This window comes from Petaurus breviceps, unplaced genomic scaffold (genome assembly GCF_028583685.1).
Source record: "Petaurus breviceps papuanus isolate PSGF00001 unplaced genomic scaffold, PetGlider_PUasm1.0 90903, whole genome shotgun sequence".
In the NCBI taxonomy this organism is placed as follows: domain Eukaryota; kingdom Metazoa; phylum Chordata; class Mammalia; order Diprotodontia; family Petauridae; genus Petaurus; species Petaurus breviceps.
The window spans coordinates 4,020,599-4,040,647 of record NW_027187376.1 but is presented as its reverse complement, the minus strand read 5'-3'; the positions used below and the strand labels follow the sequence as shown (position 1 = coordinate 4,040,647).

Here is a 20,049-nt window from a genome sequence, read left to right as displayed (position 1 = left end):
TACCACTTAGACAAAGCTATGAGCCCCTGCATCCCAAAGAAGCTACCTCTTCTCAAATTTAGAAACAATGAATGGGGCTATAATATGCATCACATTTTTTTTTTCCCATTTGAGAAGTACATCTGAAAAGATGTAATTTCAGGCTATTCATGTCAATATATGATGGATGAGAATTAGGGAGGTTTTGCTTATTGAATCACATGGTTTTCCAACGATTTAAATAGTAAACTATAAAAGTAGATGTTTAAGTCAATTTTTAAAAAGGAAAACAATTCTCAGTTAAACATAAATAAAATAATTTGTTCATAGAAAACAAACTAGAAAATCAAACATTCTTCAACACCAGGGCTTCAGAGGGGGGAAAAAGAATAAAGATTTGGCAGTATCTTTATCCATTTCTTTAACATTTTAAAATTTGATACTGGGCTTTAAAGAACCCAGCTACTTAAGAGATTTTGTTTGAATTTGTTTTTACAGTCAATACCAACTTCTTTTATACTTCCTGCTGTAAAGGGGAAAAAAGAATTGTAATGTGTGTCGAACAATTGCTGTTACTAAGAAGGAAAAAGAGATCAAAGTTATGCTGTTAAAAAATGGTAAGTTAGATGCGGTCTTTTCATACTGTCAACATAATCATTCACTTTTAGTCTTGGTTAGAATTTCTCTTGACAACCAAAGCATTCTTTACCTGTCTTTTTTCTTCCAATCAATGGTTCACTCTTTTGATTGTTCTTCAAGGCAATGACATAGATGGTGTACTCAGTACCTGGTTCCAGACCTGGTGGAAGGACAAAAACAATCAAGTTATCTCCTTCTCAAAAAAAAAAGTTTCATGAAAACAAAGCTTCCTGTGTTATATCTGCTTTACTATAGGAATTTCAAATGTAGTCAGGCAGGCTTATGTACTCGATGACACACAGTAATGATAATAACAGCTAATCTTTACCTGGGGGTTAAGTTTGCAAAGCTCTACATTTATTATCCAATTTGATCATGCCATTATAGGGAACGCCAGACCTCTCTAGCTAGATGATAACCCTGGCCAGACTGTCAATTCCTCAGTGACAAGAACTGTAACTCATTTCTTTTGTAAAACACCTGGTATAGTGAATGTCCTATAGAACACAGAAGTGGCTTCCAAAATAAATGTTAGTGAAGCATTCCTTTAATGCTTCTACTTGGAAGAATATCAAGGCATCTTGGCATATTTCTTTTTTATGGGACATGTTTGCCTCCATGAATTCAGGTGGAAAAAATAGTAGTACTTGTTCAAAAAAATAAAACATGAACTTCACAGAAGTTCTTGAATAATTTCTGTAGAAATTAGAAGACTTAATTATAAATAAATGTAAGGGATTCTAATGGGGCCATTAGTTTTTGGTTTGTCAATAATGCATGGTACAATTGAGAGAATGCTGGATTTTTCACTAGTTCAAACCCCTCTGCTTCCAATGAGTACCTTGGACAGGTCACTTAGTTTCCCTTGGCCATCAACTTCTTCATATATAAAGGAAAATAAATGAGAGGGATGGACTACATGGCTTCCAAGAATTCCTTCTGGCTTTAGATCTGTGTTCTTACATTTCACAAAAGACCCAATTAATTTACATCAGACCATTTCCCAACGTTGGTATTTGGGATGTGAGGAAAAAAATGGAAATAATTTTCTGGGTAATATATGTATGTATTACAATATTTATCCTTGGAAATTTAATGCTTGGAGGGATCATAGAGATCATTTAGTTCAACCTCATATAACAACCTGAAGATATTAAGCCATTCAAATGTGAAAATCTCTTCATCTGGGATTAAAAAGACTGGTTTTAGGTTACTATAATTTGCTTTGAAAAAATCCAATTGTTGACATTTTTTGATGGAGGTGACATGGTAGCTTTTTACTTAACTCATCACTATTTGGCACAGTAGAGAAAGGTGGCCTCAGTCTCTAGCATTGCTCTTGTGATTAGATGTGGAATACTGATAGAAAACACCATATATTGACTTTTGTACCCTGTAGTTTCTACCATCAACTCCCCAGAAGAATAATGTCAATAAAGATCCCTCCCTAGCATGTCTGCAAGGAAATGCTTAAAAGTTTGCTATCTATGTGAAGAGTCTTGGGGAGGGAGGTGGAAAATTCCCACTAGAGAAGAGACATACCAGTGATAGTTGCCTCTGTGACCCCAGGACGAGGGCGAGGGACCACCTCTCGGGGAGGTGACCCAGGCTTCTCATACTTGATGATGTAGCCAGTGATCCGAGCTCTGGGTGGCTGCCATGAAACCAGCAGTGAGTTAGGTGTGGTTGTGAGGAACCGAAGGTTGGATGGTGCATCAACAGCTGAAAAAAATCAAAGTTGGAATAAAAAAAAAACCGAATAGTCATTGAATGAAAATTATGTCACCTTCCCATATCCATTTACTTAACTACAATCAAAGGATTGATACTGAAGTTTTTTTCATAATTAACTAAGGAAATGAAACATACATAACAATAAAAAATAAAAAAAAGTTATCCTCTCTCTCAGTACCACCACCACTAAATTTCACATTATTTAGTACATAAAAACAAATGAGAAAACTATAAAAAGTTTTGAACCAGAAGAAAATTGAACCAGAGGAATAGTTTGCATGCTAGCTGTGAATATGAAAAAAGAAAAATATATTCTCTAGGATAGAGATGGGTGAACAGTCAAAGATCAGAAGGGTATACATACAGAAGGTGTAACAAGCTGTCATGGACATATTGTGGTTAATTAATTATACATGTAGATGACTATAGATGTATGTGTTATATGGCTTCATTGTTTAAAGTTCAATGCAAAATATGGGATCATTCCATGTTTTTAAAAAAATACTTACCAGTTGAAGCATCAATCACTACAGGTGAGCTTCGAGCATTGTCATTTAGGGTGTAGAGGTGGATCTTGTAATCGGTGCCTGGTTGTAAACCTAGAAATGGATTTTTTAAAAAATGTCTCTGTTTTTACATTATAATGAAAAGAAAACTTCCTTTGATTATATGCATTGTGCCATTCTCTTTTCCTTAAACAAGTAAGTAATCACATGGAAGGTCAATTTTAAGTTGGGTAACTAGGTGCAATTATTTATATAAATTATTAGGGGCCAAGAGTTTCTAAATCCTGAAAGGAAATTACAAATGCAAGAACCTCACTGGGTTGATAAGTTGATAATCCTTCTAAAATAGAAAAAATAAAAACCATAATCTCACTTTAGGAGACACTTTTGACAGGGTTAATATTAAAGTACTTCCTGCACCTCCCCCCGCCCATTCCCACAACAATCAAAATTTTAGAGCTGAAAGTGACCTCACTTCCTCAGTTTTCTCTGGACAGATGTTTGCTCTCTCATGTAAGTTTCATGTCTTTACTTGTACTGTCAGCTCTATTAATCCTGACCACCAAAGGTAGTGTTAAGAACGACATGTCACCAATTAGTTCATTTATATTATAGTAGTGGCATGCCTAGTGACTTAGAAGGAAAGGATGAGGTTGGAAAATATCCCAAACTTGAGGTTTAGTTCCATTCTTCTGATCAATATTATAAGAAGCCAGTCTTTTGGAGGACATACTTTTGTGGTCAGAATAGAAAAGAAGCCCATAATGAAGAAATAATTGAATAATGAGCTAATTATTCTAAAGACAAAAACAAAATAGAATCAGCTCGTGGCAGAATTTTGCTTCTTTTGGTCCAGAACTATGATTTTCATTGGTGCAGGGAAATCCCAGTGAGGGAATTTCTTTTACAACGCAGGTCATCAATTGCTCTGCAACTCATAGTATTGGAAAGTTATCTTACAAATCACTTAACTTCTAAGTGATTTGTGGAGGGTCACAAAGCCAGTGCCTCAGGAGAGATATGAATCTAGGTCTAGGCTGCTCCTCAGAATAGTATTGTTTAATAAATAATGTCAATGCCTTATTGAGTAGAAAAATCAGAGATTAAAACCACCTTCCTTCTTTCCCAGTTTGACAAATACGAGGCTACATAGAAAACTCCATCTTGAAGAGCATCTTGTAGATCAAATTTAGAACCATGGAAAAATACATAAAAGCTCTTCTGTTTTCCAAAATAAGCTTATTTTAGGTTATTTTTTTAACCAGAGAAAAATAAGAGCCCTCAATTCTCACCAGTGATGGTATAGCTTCTGATTTCAGGGCTGATGGTTCTCTGAACAGGAGTCTGACCATTGGATGGGATAGCATCAACCTGGAAGCCTGTGATAGTCTCTGTCTTGGTTCTCCAGTTGATGGTGATGGTGGTCTCTGTAGCATCTGTCACACGGGCCCTACGTGGAGGACTGACATCTACATGACATCAAAGTATATGGGTTGTTAAGAGATGTTATATCCATAGAAAGGATGATTTGGAGTTGTTTTTTAGAAGAATATCCTATTATTCCTTACTGTATAAAATTATAGGTATTACAAAGACTAGATTCTTAGAGCATAATGTTGGTCTCCTTTGATTGTGATGTTAACATTTAGTCATTCTAAAAGAGAAATGATTTGGGAAATTAACATTGGCATTTCTGAGTCCTGCTATTATAACAATATTCCATTATTATTAATGCTATACCTAAGAGAATAATGAAGTTATTAATGTGAATAATACCATACATTGATATACCACTTTTATTCTTTTCAAAATGCCACACATCTTTTAACTCATTTGATTCTCCTAGCAATCCTATGAAATAAGTAGTTATATTTATACAGATGAAAAAAATGGAGTCATAGTGGGGGTACAATTCCTTGTACCTATAGTCTCAAAGCTAGTTATTATCAGAGCTGTCAACAGAAACCAAATCATACATTTGTATTTTTGGATATGCCAGGGATTAAAACATCTCCCTTCCTCATGCCCTATTGTTACCAATACCCTCCCCCTCTCAGCCACCACATTACTAAAACAAAAGTCTCTTAGAATAAGCATCCTATCAGATAAGTTCTGGCCTTGTTCTGTAGCATTATCAAGAGACTTTAATGTCTATTCCAATGAGTTCTTTTTTGGGGGAGAGAGGTAGGAGGTGAAGAAAAAAATCATCCTTAAAATAAATTGACTTTTAAGGAAGACCTGTATCTCCCCACAGTGAAGTATCATGTCCCTGCAGGCTTACATGTTATTTTTCACCTCTTGGTTCTACTTCCTACATAGTCATGGATACAGGCAAGCTTGAACTACTTACTCTCCAAAGTAGTGACTACACCCTGTGCTGGCCTGCTGGTCAGGGTATCCTTAAGAGCATAGACACTGACTTCATATTTAGTTGCCACCTACAAATAAAGAAACCACAGGAACATTAATAGTCAGTATTAACAATGTAATCTTTGGAAAACAAAATAAAACAACCAAAAATCTATAGGGTCTTTGAAGATATGACTAAATATAGACTAGGGTCCCAATAAGCAGAGAAATAGTGTTAGGTGAGCTATACAACACAACCTTTCATGATGGGCTTTGTTTTTAGTACCATGATGATCAGGGCAGTTTCTTGACTAACATCTTATCTAAAGAAATCATCCCTGAAGTTAAGTACAAATGAGTGGAAACTTCTTCACTCATATCATAAATTAAAAAAAAATTGGGATATACAGATACATAATAATAATTTCATGATCTGGAAGGCAGCAGCAGTAGATGGTCCTGGTAATAGCAGGGTAGGGAAAAATACCTTCTCCTGCCTGTCTTTCCTTGATTCTCTCCTGGAAATGACTAAAGTCAGATTCCATAAGAACACCCTTTCGGAATTCTATGACTGCTCCTGGCAGAGTAGTATCTTTGTGGCCATTTCTACAGCTAGAGGAAGTTGTACTGGGGGCAGGGTAGAGGGGTATGAGTGCCAATAAGATATCACTCCCTCTGCCACCGTGGTAGAACGCTACATCCTACTTATTCCAAAGGCTGTTCTTTTTCTGAGGCGAAGTTCTTAAAATTCATCATCAGCATATCTGTATGTAGCCCATGAATATAATTAAAGGATGACTCTCCCATCTTTTCAGAGAAAATATGGGAAAGAGAATCAGTTAAATTGAAAAGCCAATAATCCAAGATTCTCTATTATCTTAAGCTCAATATCTCAGATATGGTTGGAAAAGCTAATGTTTCCCTGAAGAAATCCTACTCAATAGGAATTGCAGTTAAGAATGTATATAATACTTCCCTACACTGAGTAAAGGAGTGGAAGATGATGCATATGGAATCTTGTATAGCTATCATATATTCTGTTTAGAGATCAGTAAGTTTTGCTCAAACTGTTTTATGTCATGAGAAGATTCAGAGGTGACTGGTATAAAAATATAGAGTACCAATTAAAAATAATGAATGCATGTAGGAAATATTCATCATCTGAGGACAGTATGTAATGTGGTTTTAGCTTTATTATAAAATTTAATCCCTACTTCTTTAGTATGGCCTGAACTGGATTAAGAATTGGCCTTATGGGGTGGCTAGGTGGCTCAGTGAGTAAGAGCACCAGCCCCAGAGTTGGGAGGACCCAGGATTGGTTCCGGCCTCAGATACTTAACAACCCCCCCCCCCACACACACACACACACAAACTGACCGTGTAACCTTGGGTAAGTTACTTAACCCCAATTGCTTTAAAAAAAAAAAAGAATTGGACTTATTTTCTTTTTCTCTCAAGAAGAGATAACTACATGAGTTACCATCAGTCCTGACACCACAACTGAAGTGCTATCTGGAGAAAGGTTGATTTCCTTCATGGGTCCTGTCTTCTCCTTGGGTGTCACTCGAACTCTGTATCCAGTGAGCTGAACATTGGGTGCTGTCCATTGTGCTGTCAAGCTGGTTGGAGTAACCTGAGTAAACTTCAGGTTGGTTGGTGAAGGAATAGCTGTCAAGATGTTCATTAGTTAGAGGTTACCTTGCAGAAACCAGGGGATGTGCAGTCATAAGCATTCCATTAAACAAAATGAATTGATCTCTGAAAAGTATAAAGCAGCCCTGAGGTAACAGATCATTCTTTGCCAGGGAAGGACGTGTAAATTTTGTGGGTGAGACAGACCATGAGAAAAGGGTATGTTGGAGCACAAGTGACTTTTCTTTCCATCTCTACTGAATCTTAACATCAAGGATAGCTGTCAGCCCCCTGAAAAAAAAAGTCTTGGGTGCCAATCACTGGGTTCTATTTCTCGTAAACTGTTTGTTCTAAGAGAGACCCGACATCCTATAATCCATGTTCTGTCAAGACAAATTGGTTTAGCAGTTAATGTTCCACCCCCCCCCCCCGGTTTTTCATTGGTGTGCAAAGATAATAATGAGTCAATTGTGGAGTTATTCCCCACACTTTTAAATATATAAAAACATTTAAGGTTTCAATTTCTTATGGAGAGTTCTCAGCTACCTTTGGAGCATTATCTATGGTGCAATCCAAGCTAGTTAGATTGACTTCAGACAGAGGGACTCAGGGGCCAATTCAATACAGTTCAAATTTTCACAGCACCTCAAGACCATACCTACAAACCTTTTCCATTTCTATGTTCACAAAGCAGAAAAGAACAAGTTGTTCGCGGAAAATAACCATGTTTCCAACAACTTCCAGAAAATTTTAACTTTATATGTTTTCATTTTGTATGCATATAATCAATGCTCCTTTAAGGAGATTAAGTGACCAAACACTCAGAAGATTACTAATTAAAAAACACTCAGAAGATTACTAATTAAAAACACAACAACAACCAAACTTACCCTTGTTGTCTCAGAAAGATGCTGCTGTCAAGTGTCATTTTTTTTTTAAAAAGAAAACAGTAAGCAGATATGACGCCAGGCCTTTATAAACATAGTGAAGGCAAACCACAAGGAAATATGATTTAGGAAATAATCCCCATATTTTAGCTTCAAGCAAAGCACCAAATTCTAGTCTGCTGCTTTTAGTTCCTGTTCTTGTGCACAAGCCATGCATTTCTGAGATTTCCTTGTATTAGGCCTATTTGTCTTTGACCTCATCTAAGCATCCTTGGAGGCCACTATTTACTCTTCTAAAGAGGAACATTCAATTCCTATTCTTGCAGGAGGGTTTTAAAAAAAAATTTATTTTCTTTTTTAAATCCTGAGATGGGTACCAGTAGTTTACGGCAGTATCTTTCACTTAGCAGGGCATAAAGCCACTGTTCCCATGACCACCTGAGTGGTACAATGAAAGGTATACCTGTGGACTGGGTTCCAATCAGGGGCTGGCTCTCCATATCATCGTGCAAGGCAACAACACTGACAGTGTACTCAGACCCCGGCCTGAGGCCCTGCAGCTCTGCTGTGTCTTCTTCACCATCAGGGGCGGGGAATAGCTCATGGATTCCATCCTCAGGGCTTGAGTAGGTCACCCTATACCTGGAAACTTGCCCCTGTGGGCTTTCCCAAGCAATTTTGATGGAATCGACATCCACATCAGTGAATGCCAGTCCTTTAGGGCGATCAATGTCTGTTAGGCAAATTAATGGTGAGAGGTTATGGGAAAAGCAAGTAGGGAAATAAGCATTTTATAACATGCAAAGCAGTTTTGCAGATACCATTTCCTTTTACAAATTAACTCCAATCAAACAAACCACTATTAATTAAATGGAATATTACTCAACAATATCTGAAAAGATTAAATTCTTCTTTTTCTGATTTAAAAAATAATATTGTTTTTTAAAACTAAAACAAAAGCCAGGTACACATGGATGAGAAACCCAGACACCCTGCAAAATGTACCCACAATTGAAATTTGATGTATCTACTTGATTCTGAAGTAATAATTCTTATTTCATTCTTTCTTTTTTGCAATGTGATGTTAGTTTTACAGACCAACTTTTTCCATGCCTTGAGGATGGTAAAGATGATTTCCAAAGTGAGTTTTAGACTCTTATACATATTTCTCCAACACCTGTTCTTTACCCCCCTGTATTGGATATTTTCAATGACATCATCTAACACATACTTCACTTTTTACTACTAAATTTACTACATTTTACTGCTAAATGGAGGGAGGAGCACATACATCCAATTTTTACCATCCAGACACAGAAAATGAGGTCCTGGCAAAAAAACAGAAAACATTTTGTAGATCTGCTAAAGCCAAATCACATTCTGCCAAGGCCATCTGAGCAAAAGGATTCTGAAGCGTAGCACCTAGGCATGGCGGTTTGGCGATGCCTCCCTACCCCCCCAATATACTACTGTGCCACTGAAAAGGAAAATTGTCTGCTGAGGGATTGACTGAAGATGTGAACCAGCAGATGGCTGTTCTAGCAGCAGAGATGTGCACAGGGCTTTTGGATACCTGAAGAGAGAATTTTACCTTTGAAATTGAAAAACAGCTAAGATACATACTAGTGACTGCGGTCTGAACCAGAGGCTGACTCTCTCCATTTTGATTCTGTGCATAGACGCTAACCACATACTCCACTGTGGGCTGCAGTCCCTCGATGGTCATTTCTGTTTGATCTGAAAAAAAAAGTTAACGTAAGACTCATATGCAAGTAATGTACTGTGAGACATAATGTAAATGTCTACATTGGCCCTTAAAGTATTGACAAATACCCTACCCCAGATGGACAGAGAAGGAGAATCTGACATCAAAGTGAAAAAAAAAGGGGGTATAGTTCCTATGTGGTTCCATCATCCAGTGGGAGTTTGGCACTGTTCTTTCCAGAACAAGCATTTTCATTTCTTAACCCCACTGACATATGTATGTATTATTAGAGAATTATGTCTAATAGTTAATTGTTAAACTAGTTGAGGAAGGTGAGAACCTAATTAACTTTTGAATAATGATCTAACTTTCCATATGATCTTTCAGGTCCTGATTTGGTAGAGCACATAAATATGTTGTTGAATTGTGTCTGATTCTTCATGACCCCATTTAGGGTATTCTAGGCAGATACTGGAGTGATTTGCCATCTCCTTCTCCAGCTCATTTTACAGATAGGAAACTGAGGCAGAGTTAAGTGACTTGCTCAGGGTCACATAGTAAATGTCTGAGGCCAGATTTGAGCTCAATGGCTTCCTGACTCCAGTCCTAGGGCTCTATCCACTGAGCCATCCAGAGCATATAAATATAAGATTGGGATATTCTGGCCAGGGCTGAGAAGCTCTCTAATCCATTCTAATCAGCCTTAAGTACTTATTATGTACTGGAAGTACAAAGACAAAAGGCAAAGATGTCCTCCCCCCCAAAACCTTATATTTTATTAGGAGAAGAGCTTATATTTTCCTAAGAAATACTTCTTTTTGCTCTTGGTGTGGAGGTCTTGTCAATCTACTAAGTGGATATTATACTGTTAAAGATGTTTATATTCCTAAAATGAATGATCCACATGGAGATTAATACATGTAGCATCTTCACACCATCGTTGTGGAATAGGATGGCAAGAAGTATGAACTTTCTGCTCATGAATAAACATAGTCAGTAATACGATAGCACACTGCAGTGGAAAAGGTACTAGATTTAGAGTCTGAAGATCTAGGTCCAATCCTAGCTCTGCTACCTCCCTACTGTGTGACCTTGGGCATCACCAAGGTGCACTTTAGTTTCCTTATCTGTAAAATAAGGGAATTGAACAGGATAACCCCCAAGGTTCCCTCCAAGTCTAAATCCTATAATTCTTTGTATCTAGAAAGAAGAGACCGTATCTTTGTATCCTTCAGTGCCTACCATAGCACTTTGCATATGGTAATTGCCCAATAAATGTATGTCCAGTTTAATTGAATTAAAGACAGTCATTTATTTTAAGGAAATAATAAGGATTGACTCTCTTATCTTTATCTTACCGAATGAGAAATTGAGAATGCTCTTACCTGGGCCTGCTGTTTTTGTTTTAGATGGTCCAGGGCCATTTTTGGGGGCAGTGGTCACTCTGTAACCAGTAACTGGGGAATTTGAAGGCAGCCACCTCACACTGATGCTGTTGTCCTGCACATCAGTCACTTGCATCTGGGATGGCTTATCAATTTCTAGGAAAAAAAAACAAAGAGAAATTAGGAAAGCCCATCACAGCACAAGGTGAGTTTGAACCTTGGCACCATGATCCTCAGAATGCCCTGATCTAAAGATGCTTGTTCAGCTGTGGGCCATTTCCTTTCCTCAAGTCATTTGGAGAAAAAGATGGCAAGAAGTTCAGGTTATCTGTGAACAGCTAACCTTGGAGTTCAAGAAATCAATGCAATTAAACCAGAATTTTTTTTTCTGGTAGATATGTGATCTACACACAAAGCATATTCAAAACAACTGTTCTCCTGTTTTATTTACATTTACCTTCAATTTCAAGGTATTCATTCCTCCCATCTAACTTTGGTTTTAGTGCTATTGGGACTATTTGTGGATTGGCTTTACTTCTCAAGAAAGTTAACAGAGTGGCTCTCAGCTAAATGGCTTAGGAGAAAATGAAGTCAAAAGAAAAACTGGAACTATCATCAGAAGAAATAAATCTTCATTAGCCTTAGAATGGCTTGTGCCTACCTACCTGTTCGGTATGAAATGGTCACAGGTTTGCTGCTTGCTGGACTGTCTCCACGACCGGTCACTGCATACACAGTGATGGTATAATCTACTCCAGGCTTAAGGCCAGTGATAGTGGCTGTAGATTTCGTACCAGGCACAGTGAACTCCTGCACAGGGCTATTTCCTCCTGTAGAAACAAAATGGTAGAATAATACAACAGGACATGTTGGGGGCTAAAATCTGGAGGATAAACATTTCAAAGAGAGCAATTTGAAGTGTACTTTACTCATTCACTTTTAAGGAGTAGGTAATTATTTTTGTTGTTGTTGAGTTGTGTCTGACACTTCATGATCAAATTTGGGATTTTCTTAGCAAATATTAAAGTGGTTTGCCATTTCCTTTCAAAGCTCATTTTACAGATGAAGAAACTTAGGCAAACAAAGGTTAGGTGATTTGCCTGGGGTCACAAACTAGTAAGTGTCTGAGGCCGCCTAGCTGCCCAGGTAATTATAGTTCATTCCAACTAATGGAGAAACTAAGGAAGATAAGGATTTTGAGTTTTAGAACTCAAGCATTGAGCTTGGGTTAGGGAATGGAAGAGCCTTGGGTCATAATTTTTACCATAAGTCTAAATGAAGTGGATACTATTTTGTTATCTTACCTGTTTCACCATAGGTGATTCTATAATATCTGACAGTAACTGCAGGTGCATCCCAACTAATAAGCAGGCTATTTGGGGTAGTAGCAATAACTTCAAGGTCCCTTGGAACATCAGAAACTGAGAAATAATTGGAAAAAAGTTCCATTTCCATTAGGTTCAAGTACTACTGACTGAGATTTATCATTATGAAAGTTTGCAAATACTTTAATGACAATCCTAACATACATTTTTCAGAAATCTTACACATGGATGTATAAGTAGAAACGAATTCAGAGTCAGGTAATCTACTAAAGGTGTGATAAAACAAATGTGTAAACTATCACAGAATTTAGATCTATGAGAAGAACTATTCTTAAGGGCAACTTAAAAACACAACAAATTATCCATTCAGATTTCTATTTTAAATAAAACTACAGATATTGTTTGTATGGATAAATACCTATATAAAAATTAACTCTATAAACTTCTCAGGATGATACACTTTCCTAGCTCCACTCCCCATCTCTACCCTTTGTCAAACTGAGGCTGAGGCAGATAAGACTAAAACCCATCTCACAGAAGACACCACATAATATACCTTTTGAATTTACCTACAGTTCAGGAAGTAGCTTACCTGTCGATTGTTGGCCAACCAAGGGGGCGCTTTCCTCTCTGCCATTGACAGATACGATGCTGATCACATATTCTGTGCCTGGGTTCAAGTTAGTAAGTGTGATGGAGTTCCTTGATGGAGGAACCCGGTCCTCACGAGGTCTTCCACTAGCATGTTCAGGATGGTGGCGAATCTTGTAACCGGTGTTGGGGGCTCGTGGAGACATCCAATGGACAGTGAAGGAGTTGGCAGTGATATCAGAAAAGTCAATGCCAGTTGGGGAATCCAGACCTGTTTTTCCATTGGGACAAAGAAAAAAACTCAAGAAGGAGAAAGGAGTGCAAAGGGAAAAGCAACCAACTAACCTCATTAACACAGTAATGATATTCTAGATATGAACTACTGAATGAAAATGATATATCACTCACTCAATCAATATTTATTAAGCACCTACTAAATGCCAGGGCCCGGGCTAAGTGCTAGAGATACAAAAAGAGACAAAAGACTGTCCCTGCCCTCCAGGAGCCTATAATCTCATGGGAAGACAATATATAAAAATATATGCAAAGTGAGCTATATACAGGATAAACAGCAAACAGCATAGGAAAGGCACTAGAATTAAGAGTGTTTAGGGAAGGCTTCCTGTAGAAGGTGGGATTTTAACTGGGACTTAAAGGAAGCCAGGAAGGTCAGTAGTCAGGGTGGAGGAAGGAGAGCATTTCAGACACTGGGGACAGTCAGAGAGAATGTCCAGAGCTGAAAGATGGAGCACCTTGTTCATGGAAGAGCCAGGAGACCAGTGTCACTGGACTGAAGAGTACGTTTGGGGAGTAAGGTATAAGAAGACAGGAAGGGTAGGAGTGGGTCAGGTTGTGAGGGGCTTTGAATGCCAGACAGAGTTATTTTGTATTTGTTCTTGGAGGCAACAGGAAGCCACTGGAGTTTATTGAGCAGGGGAGTGATATGACTGGACTTGTGCTTTAGAAAAATCACTTTAATGGCTGAATGGAAAATGGACTAGAGTGGGGAGATACTGGAAAAAGGCAGACCCCACCAGTAGCTATTGTAATAGTTCAGATATGAAGTGATGAGGGTCTGCGCTAGAGTGGCGGTAGTATCAAAGGAGAGAAGTTTGTGTGTGTGCATGTGCGTGCGTGTGTGTACACTATTTAGAAGATGTTGCAAAGGTGAAATCAACAGGCCATCTCTTGGATATTAGGCAGGTGGAATGAGAGAGACAGTGAAGAATTCAGGATGATATCCAGTTTGCAAGGCCTAGGGGACTGAGAGCATGATGTTGTCCTCTACAGTCATAGGGAACGTAGGAGGAGGGGAAGAGTCTAGGGAGAAAGATAATATATAATATATAATAAATAAACTATAAGGCCTTAACTCAAATATAGGCAACTATAATGTAATCCCACCAATGAAATTGTAGATAACTCCAAAATCACTTCCACATATCTCTGGGATATATTTATTGATTCACAGTTGAATAAGGGTATGTCTGATAATGGTGGAAATTTACTTCAGAAAGTAAATAATGAACTTCTACTAGGAAACACTAATTTAGGAAGAGGAGAAATGTTACCTAAGGTCTTCACTCTGCCATCTATACTCCTATTCACTGCAAAAAACTGGTAGAAGAAACATTCTATAGAAGAAAGAACACTGGACTTGGAGACTTGAGTTTTTGTCTTGTCTCTAGATAGTCAGAGATGCCATATTGTATTGAAAATAGGAATAGATACTGTACCTGTGTTTTCATTGGTATAGGCAACTCCTAGAAACTTTGTGAAGTTTCTTTGCCTCTCAAAATTTATTTCCTGAGGGACAACTCTAACATTCTTTGTAGTTTTAAAATACTATGATTGTTTGAGTTTAAAACTCGGACTGTTGCAAAGTCTGCCAATTGTTACTAAGTCCAAGTCTCCAAAAGTCTCTGGACTTCAGTTTTCTAATCTATGAAATCAAGGACTTGATTTCATAGGGGAGATGATCTCAAATGAACATTTCTAGCACCAATAGTTTGTGATTGTATTCACCTGAAATATTTTACCTAAACCAAACCATGTACTGTATTTTGTAATTAATTGTAAACAATTTTGTTATTATTTTTTGTAATTAAAAAGAAAGAAGAGCTAATACTTAGGAGAAAGGAATATAGTAATTGAACTTGGTCATGACAAATTGAAATAAATCCCACCTGCACATAGTTAAAGGAATATTTAATTGGGTGCTTGATCTTGAGGGAGATGAAGGGAAATAAAGAGGTTATATTTTTACTATAGAAAGAAAAAGAGAGAAAAGATGGATAACAATGGGAGAGAATTAGGTTGGTCATTAGAAGGAATTTTCTGATAAAGAGAATTATAAATGCTGATTTGGTCAATAAGAAGAATTATAAAGGCTTCTTTTCTGGGGACATTAAGAGAAAAGATAAATGATTAGCTTCCTGTAACTGCTTATCATTGACAGCCCTTTCAGGAGATAGAACTATTCTGGATTTACTCTGTAGGACCAAAGGGATTTAAGAATTATTCAGCCAGAAGCCTTTTCTATCCATAGTAGTAATAGTGATAACAAAAACAATAACAAAATGGAAATAATAACAAATCAATTGATTTTGTTGTCTGCAATTGGTAGGTGCCTGCAACCTGGCAAATTGAATGAGTTCAAACCTTGCCATTATGACCCACCTGTTTTCTGTCTTCCTTTAAGAGGTATGCTCTCGTGTTGTTCATAAACACTGGAAACACTGACCAAATACTCAGTACCAGGAAGGAGATCTGAAGAGTAAAAAAAAAAAAAAAAAAGACCATTTTCAGCTTTAAGTCTGAAAACATGGCCATCACAAGCATTCCTTGGACCATTTCACTGGATAAAGGAACAAATCCTTGACCCATTCTCCCATCTTATACAGAGTAGATCAGGTGTTTTTATACATGACATCGTCTTTGGAATTATTCAGGAGAGGCGAAGCTTATCTCCCCTGGCACCATTTTGTAGTATATTTAGCCATGCACCATGGGAAGGTAGATCTGTTCCAGTGAAGGCACAACATCCTTATCACCCAGTAATTAAGTCACAAGAAGACCTTTTCAAGAAGAAACCTGACTCTGAAGGGAGTTAAGTCTAATCCCAGACTCATCAGGACACTGTGGTTACCTTGGGTTTCCCTTTTTTCAGTCACTTTATGGGGAGAGGGGTGAGGTGGTAAAGGAGAGATACTGTATTATATTGAAAGAAGGAATAGAGACTGTACCTGTGTTTTCAGTGATATAGGCAACTCCTAGATGAAGGCACTCTCTTTACCCATGCAGGTTGACACCTCTCCAACTTATAGTCTGAGACAGTTACATAAAGCAATGAGAGGTTCAGGGATTTGCCAAGGGTCACTTGACCAGCATGTGTCAGAACTGGGACCTGAATCCAGATTCTACTGTCTTTGTGACCAGCTTTATATCCACTGATGACACCTCTTCTTGTTTTTGTTTGTTTTGAATATATCTAAGTGGGGATTGAGGAATAGGCTGTCTGATCCTCACCTAGATCTCCACTCCATTATGACCTTTTATAACATTTTGGGTCAATGTGTTCCTGGAATAAGAGTCCTGCACATTATTATACATACTGTATGAGGAGGCAGGAATTCCCGATGCTTGTTACTTACTTGAGTCAGCACTTTAATTAATTAAATTGATTTTAAATGAACAATTGTTCAATCAATGAAGTATTTATTTAGGTCCTACTATGAACTAATTACTTGTACTCTATTTATAGAAAAACAAAAATGAAACAGTTCCTGCTCTCAAGGAGCTTGCATTCTCCTGGAGAAGATAACATGTTAGAATATATAGAAAATAAATAGTAAATAATTTTAATGTCGGGGTGGGGCTAGTATCTGAGGGTCTTTATGTAGGTCTAGTAACAGGAGAGTCTTTATGTAGGAAGTAATGATTAGGCTGAACTTCTAAGGAAGCTAGTTAGGTCTGAAAATGCCTTATGCATTTTTTTTAAACCAATTTCCATCCCCATGACTGGGTTGACCTCCATGATTACTTCTCTCAGTCTGATGACTCTATGATTAGCCCTCCTCTGTCTACCATTGCTCTATCCTTCTAACCATATCTACTATCAGTGGGCTTCATCAGCAAAGTGGGTTAATCATACCATATATGCCTAAGGAAGGTAAGCTATCTTGAGGTTTCACCTACTTCTAAGATCTCTGATGGGATTCCTAGATGTACCTTTCACTTATTCCAGGTGTTTACTCTCAAGTATCAGTTAGGTCATTTGGTGGAGATATGCTGGGTTACAAAGTACTTTCAGAGTGTGCCAAAAAGTACCACAGTTGGGAACCAGTGGGAGAAGAAAAGCCACATATATATGCAAATACATTTTCTCTCTTAGATATGGAAAACTTGAGGTTGTTTTTACAATATTACTAAGTAGATTTCCCCAGCATGTTGCTTACCATTTGTGATACAAAACTCATATAGTATTGCATCCCTAGCTTGTGATTAAATTACAGAACGATGCTTTTCAATCATATGAAGGCAAATAAGACTAGAATGCTCTTCAATGATCCTTTCTTCCCTAAAACAAAGCCCCCCAGGAAATACTAACTGGTTCTTCATCCAGCATCAAAGGAATTGATAGGAAAGGACCATGGTGGAGGGAGAGAAAGTATCCCTCTCTAAATATGTTGGAAATATGGTAGACAGACTATTATCTGTGTCACTTGCCTAGAAGTCAAACTTTCTTCACACACACACAATTAACCTTGTTTGCCTCAGTTCCTTATCTGTAAAATGAGCTGGAGAAGGAAATGGAAAAGATTTGGCAAATCTTTGCCATATCTTTGCATGGAGTCACAAAAAGCTGGACATGACTGAAATGACTGAACAACAAAATAGATGTATGTGTATGTATGTATATGTGTAATTATAACTAAAACATATACATATGAGTGTATATATGTGTATATAGGTATATATTTTATAGCACTTTAACCTTTATTAAAAACCCTTATTAAGAGTTAATTATTTCTCATGACTTCTCATTTCACAGCAAGTTATATTTGTTTTTATTTTGTAAGGGTTTAGGCCAGAAGAAAACATACTGCCACTAGAAGTCAGTTTTGCAAAGTGCTACTTTCTTTGAGTTGTTACTCTCCTGAAATATCTAGCTAACAGATGCTCTAAAAAAAAAAATTTTTTTTTTTTTGCTTTTTGGAGGCGGAAGGCAGGGCAATTGGGGTTAAGTGACTTGCCCAAGGTCACATGGCTAGTTTTGTGTTAAGTGTCTGATGCCGGATTTGAACTCAGGTCCTCCTGACTCCAGGGCTGGTACTCTATTCACTGCACCACCTAGCCGCCATGTCTATTTTTTTTTTTTTTAAGCAATCGGGGTTAAGTAACTTGCTCAAGGTTACACGGCCAGTTATTTCTGGGTGTGGTGCTGAGTATCTGAGCCTGGTTTTGATCCAGGTCATCCTGACACTGGAGCCAGTGCTCTTACTCGCTAGCCACCTGGCCACCCCAAAGCAATTGGGGTTAAGTAACTTGCTCAAGGTTACACGGCCAGGTGTTCTATTCTTTCTTGAAAATAAGCAAAGAAACATCTTACTACATCAAACAGTCACTCATTTTGTCCTTCTAAAAATATCATTCTGAGTTTCTACGTGCTAAACATATGGCTCAATGATACATTTTTATTTTAATAAAATGGATATGGTGACAATAGTTTAGACCTTTTCTTCCCAAAACATTTGGCTCAACTCTTACATAATTCATTCCAACATTAGCTTGAGTTGCACATGTTTCTTTGGGTTATATCTTAGGTCCTCACCACCAGAGTTTTCCATCCACAAAGAAACTCTGCTAACATAATCAGAGTCATGCCAAGAAAGCTATATACACACAAATATTCACACAATTATCTGCTTGGATTTAAGAGTTGAATTTGTAAGTATTCCAACAAAGTTCTTGCTTTAAATTACAATTATATTGGAATGCTAGTAACATATTCAATATGCTCTGGACCAGGTTTTCTGGGATGGCTCACGTGAATCACTTACTTGTTAGAACCACCATGTTATCTGAAGGGGAAATGGTCAATTCTGCCACGTCTTCCTCGTTTTTCACAGGTGAGTATCGTACCAGTAGGTTAGTTAGTTCAATAGATGGTGGTGGAGCCCAGGTCACACGCATGGTGTCAGGGCCAACATTGGTGAATCGCAGGTCAGTGGGAGGAGGGACAGCTAAGTTCAGATATGGAAGCATAAGTTAAATTGGAGAATGGAATCTAATTGAAATGAAATTACAGAGAAGATAAAAAACCCCACTATTTCATGCAAAAAAGGTAAAATGACAATCAGATTCATGCAAACACTTTTTAAATCTACATAATTTTCTACTACTGTTATAATTACACACAGAATACTGTTAGGCTCCTTTAACCTTTCTGCCATCTTTGATATTTAGAACATGACTTTTACCTATTTTGCAAACACAGTAACAAATTTCAAGTACGTTATCAGTGCCATTGGAGACACTATTGAACCCAAGGCTAAGAGAGGCTTAAGTTGCCACACAGCAAAAAGAGACAGAGCAGGACTTCCAAATACAAATGCATGCACATAGAAAGAAAGAGAAAAGTATCTTGTATGTGCCCATGACTGGTACGTCTACAGCTACTGGTATGGCTATATTTCCTGAGTCAGTGGGTTCTACTCATGCAAAGAGGTTCTCAGCATGTTTGTTTGTTTTGTAACCATGCATAGCAGAGAACCTTTACAGTGTTGCATGCTTGTCACTAGCCTTTGATTAAAGAGTGGTTTTCTTTCAAAAGAGGCACTCAATGTGCTCTTTGACTCAGCCAATGTGAAAGGAGAGATCACAGAACATTGTTGGGAAGCAGAGAGAGCAGACCAATATATTTGGAAAGCAGTTATCTGGAAGCAGGTTTAGGCTTCTCAGTAATGCTCACCTGGGAACCCAGGACTCACATTTGTAATGAGCAGTACAGCAATATGCAAATATAACTAATTATGTCATTCAGACATAAAAGATATCAGATCTATTTTCTTGCTCTACATAGTTTCAAATGGAATCTAATTTTAGGGGTGACTTCACATTCATTTTGAATATATCACATCTGATAATATCTTCTGCCTCCCCTCTCTTTCTAATCTATCTTACCAAATGCATACTCCCCCCCCCTTTTTTTTTTTCAATTTGGGTAAATGATTTGATTCTCCTTTGAAACTGCCAAATCTTTGACCAAAGCAGCTGTTACCAACATGCAACACCATCCATGTCTTAAACACAGAA

The 20,049-nt window shown here is 37.6% G+C and overlaps 1 protein-coding gene across 12 annotated transcripts in view; it reads right to left on the bottom strand.

The window, feature by feature from the left end:
- FN1 (fibronectin 1) overlaps window positions 1–20,049 on the bottom strand; it is an 85,222-nt gene that overhangs the window by 10,880 nt on the left and 54,293 nt on the right. For 6 of the 12 annotated variants that reach the window (XM_069075190.1, XM_069075191.1, XM_069075196.1 and 3 more), the window contains 14 exons: window positions 18,795–18,977; window positions 15,412–15,501; window positions 12,734–13,003; window positions 12,121–12,237; window positions 11,482–11,646; window positions 10,817–10,972; window positions 9,350–9,463; window positions 8,190–8,459; window positions 6,688–6,875; window positions 5,209–5,296; window positions 4,151–4,327; window positions 2,862–2,951; window positions 2,161–2,340; window positions 689–778 (listed from right to left, as the gene is read on the bottom strand). In XM_069075190.1, coding sequence (XP_068931291.1) covers window positions 689–778; window positions 2,161–2,340; window positions 2,862–2,951; window positions 4,151–4,327; window positions 5,209–5,296; window positions 6,688–6,875; window positions 8,190–8,459; window positions 9,350–9,463; window positions 10,817–10,972; window positions 11,482–11,646; window positions 12,121–12,237; window positions 12,734–13,003; window positions 15,412–15,501; window positions 18,795–18,977 — 2,178 coding nt within the window. The remainder of the gene's footprint in view (window positions 1–688; window positions 779–2,160; window positions 2,341–2,861; window positions 2,952–4,150; window positions 4,328–5,208; window positions 5,297–6,687; window positions 6,876–8,189; window positions 8,460–9,349; window positions 9,464–10,816; window positions 10,973–11,481; window positions 11,647–12,120; window positions 12,238–12,733; window positions 13,004–15,411; window positions 15,502–18,794; window positions 18,978–20,049) is intronic. The other 6 variants (XM_069075192.1, XM_069075194.1, XM_069075199.1 and 3 more) reach the window with 1 other exon arrangement.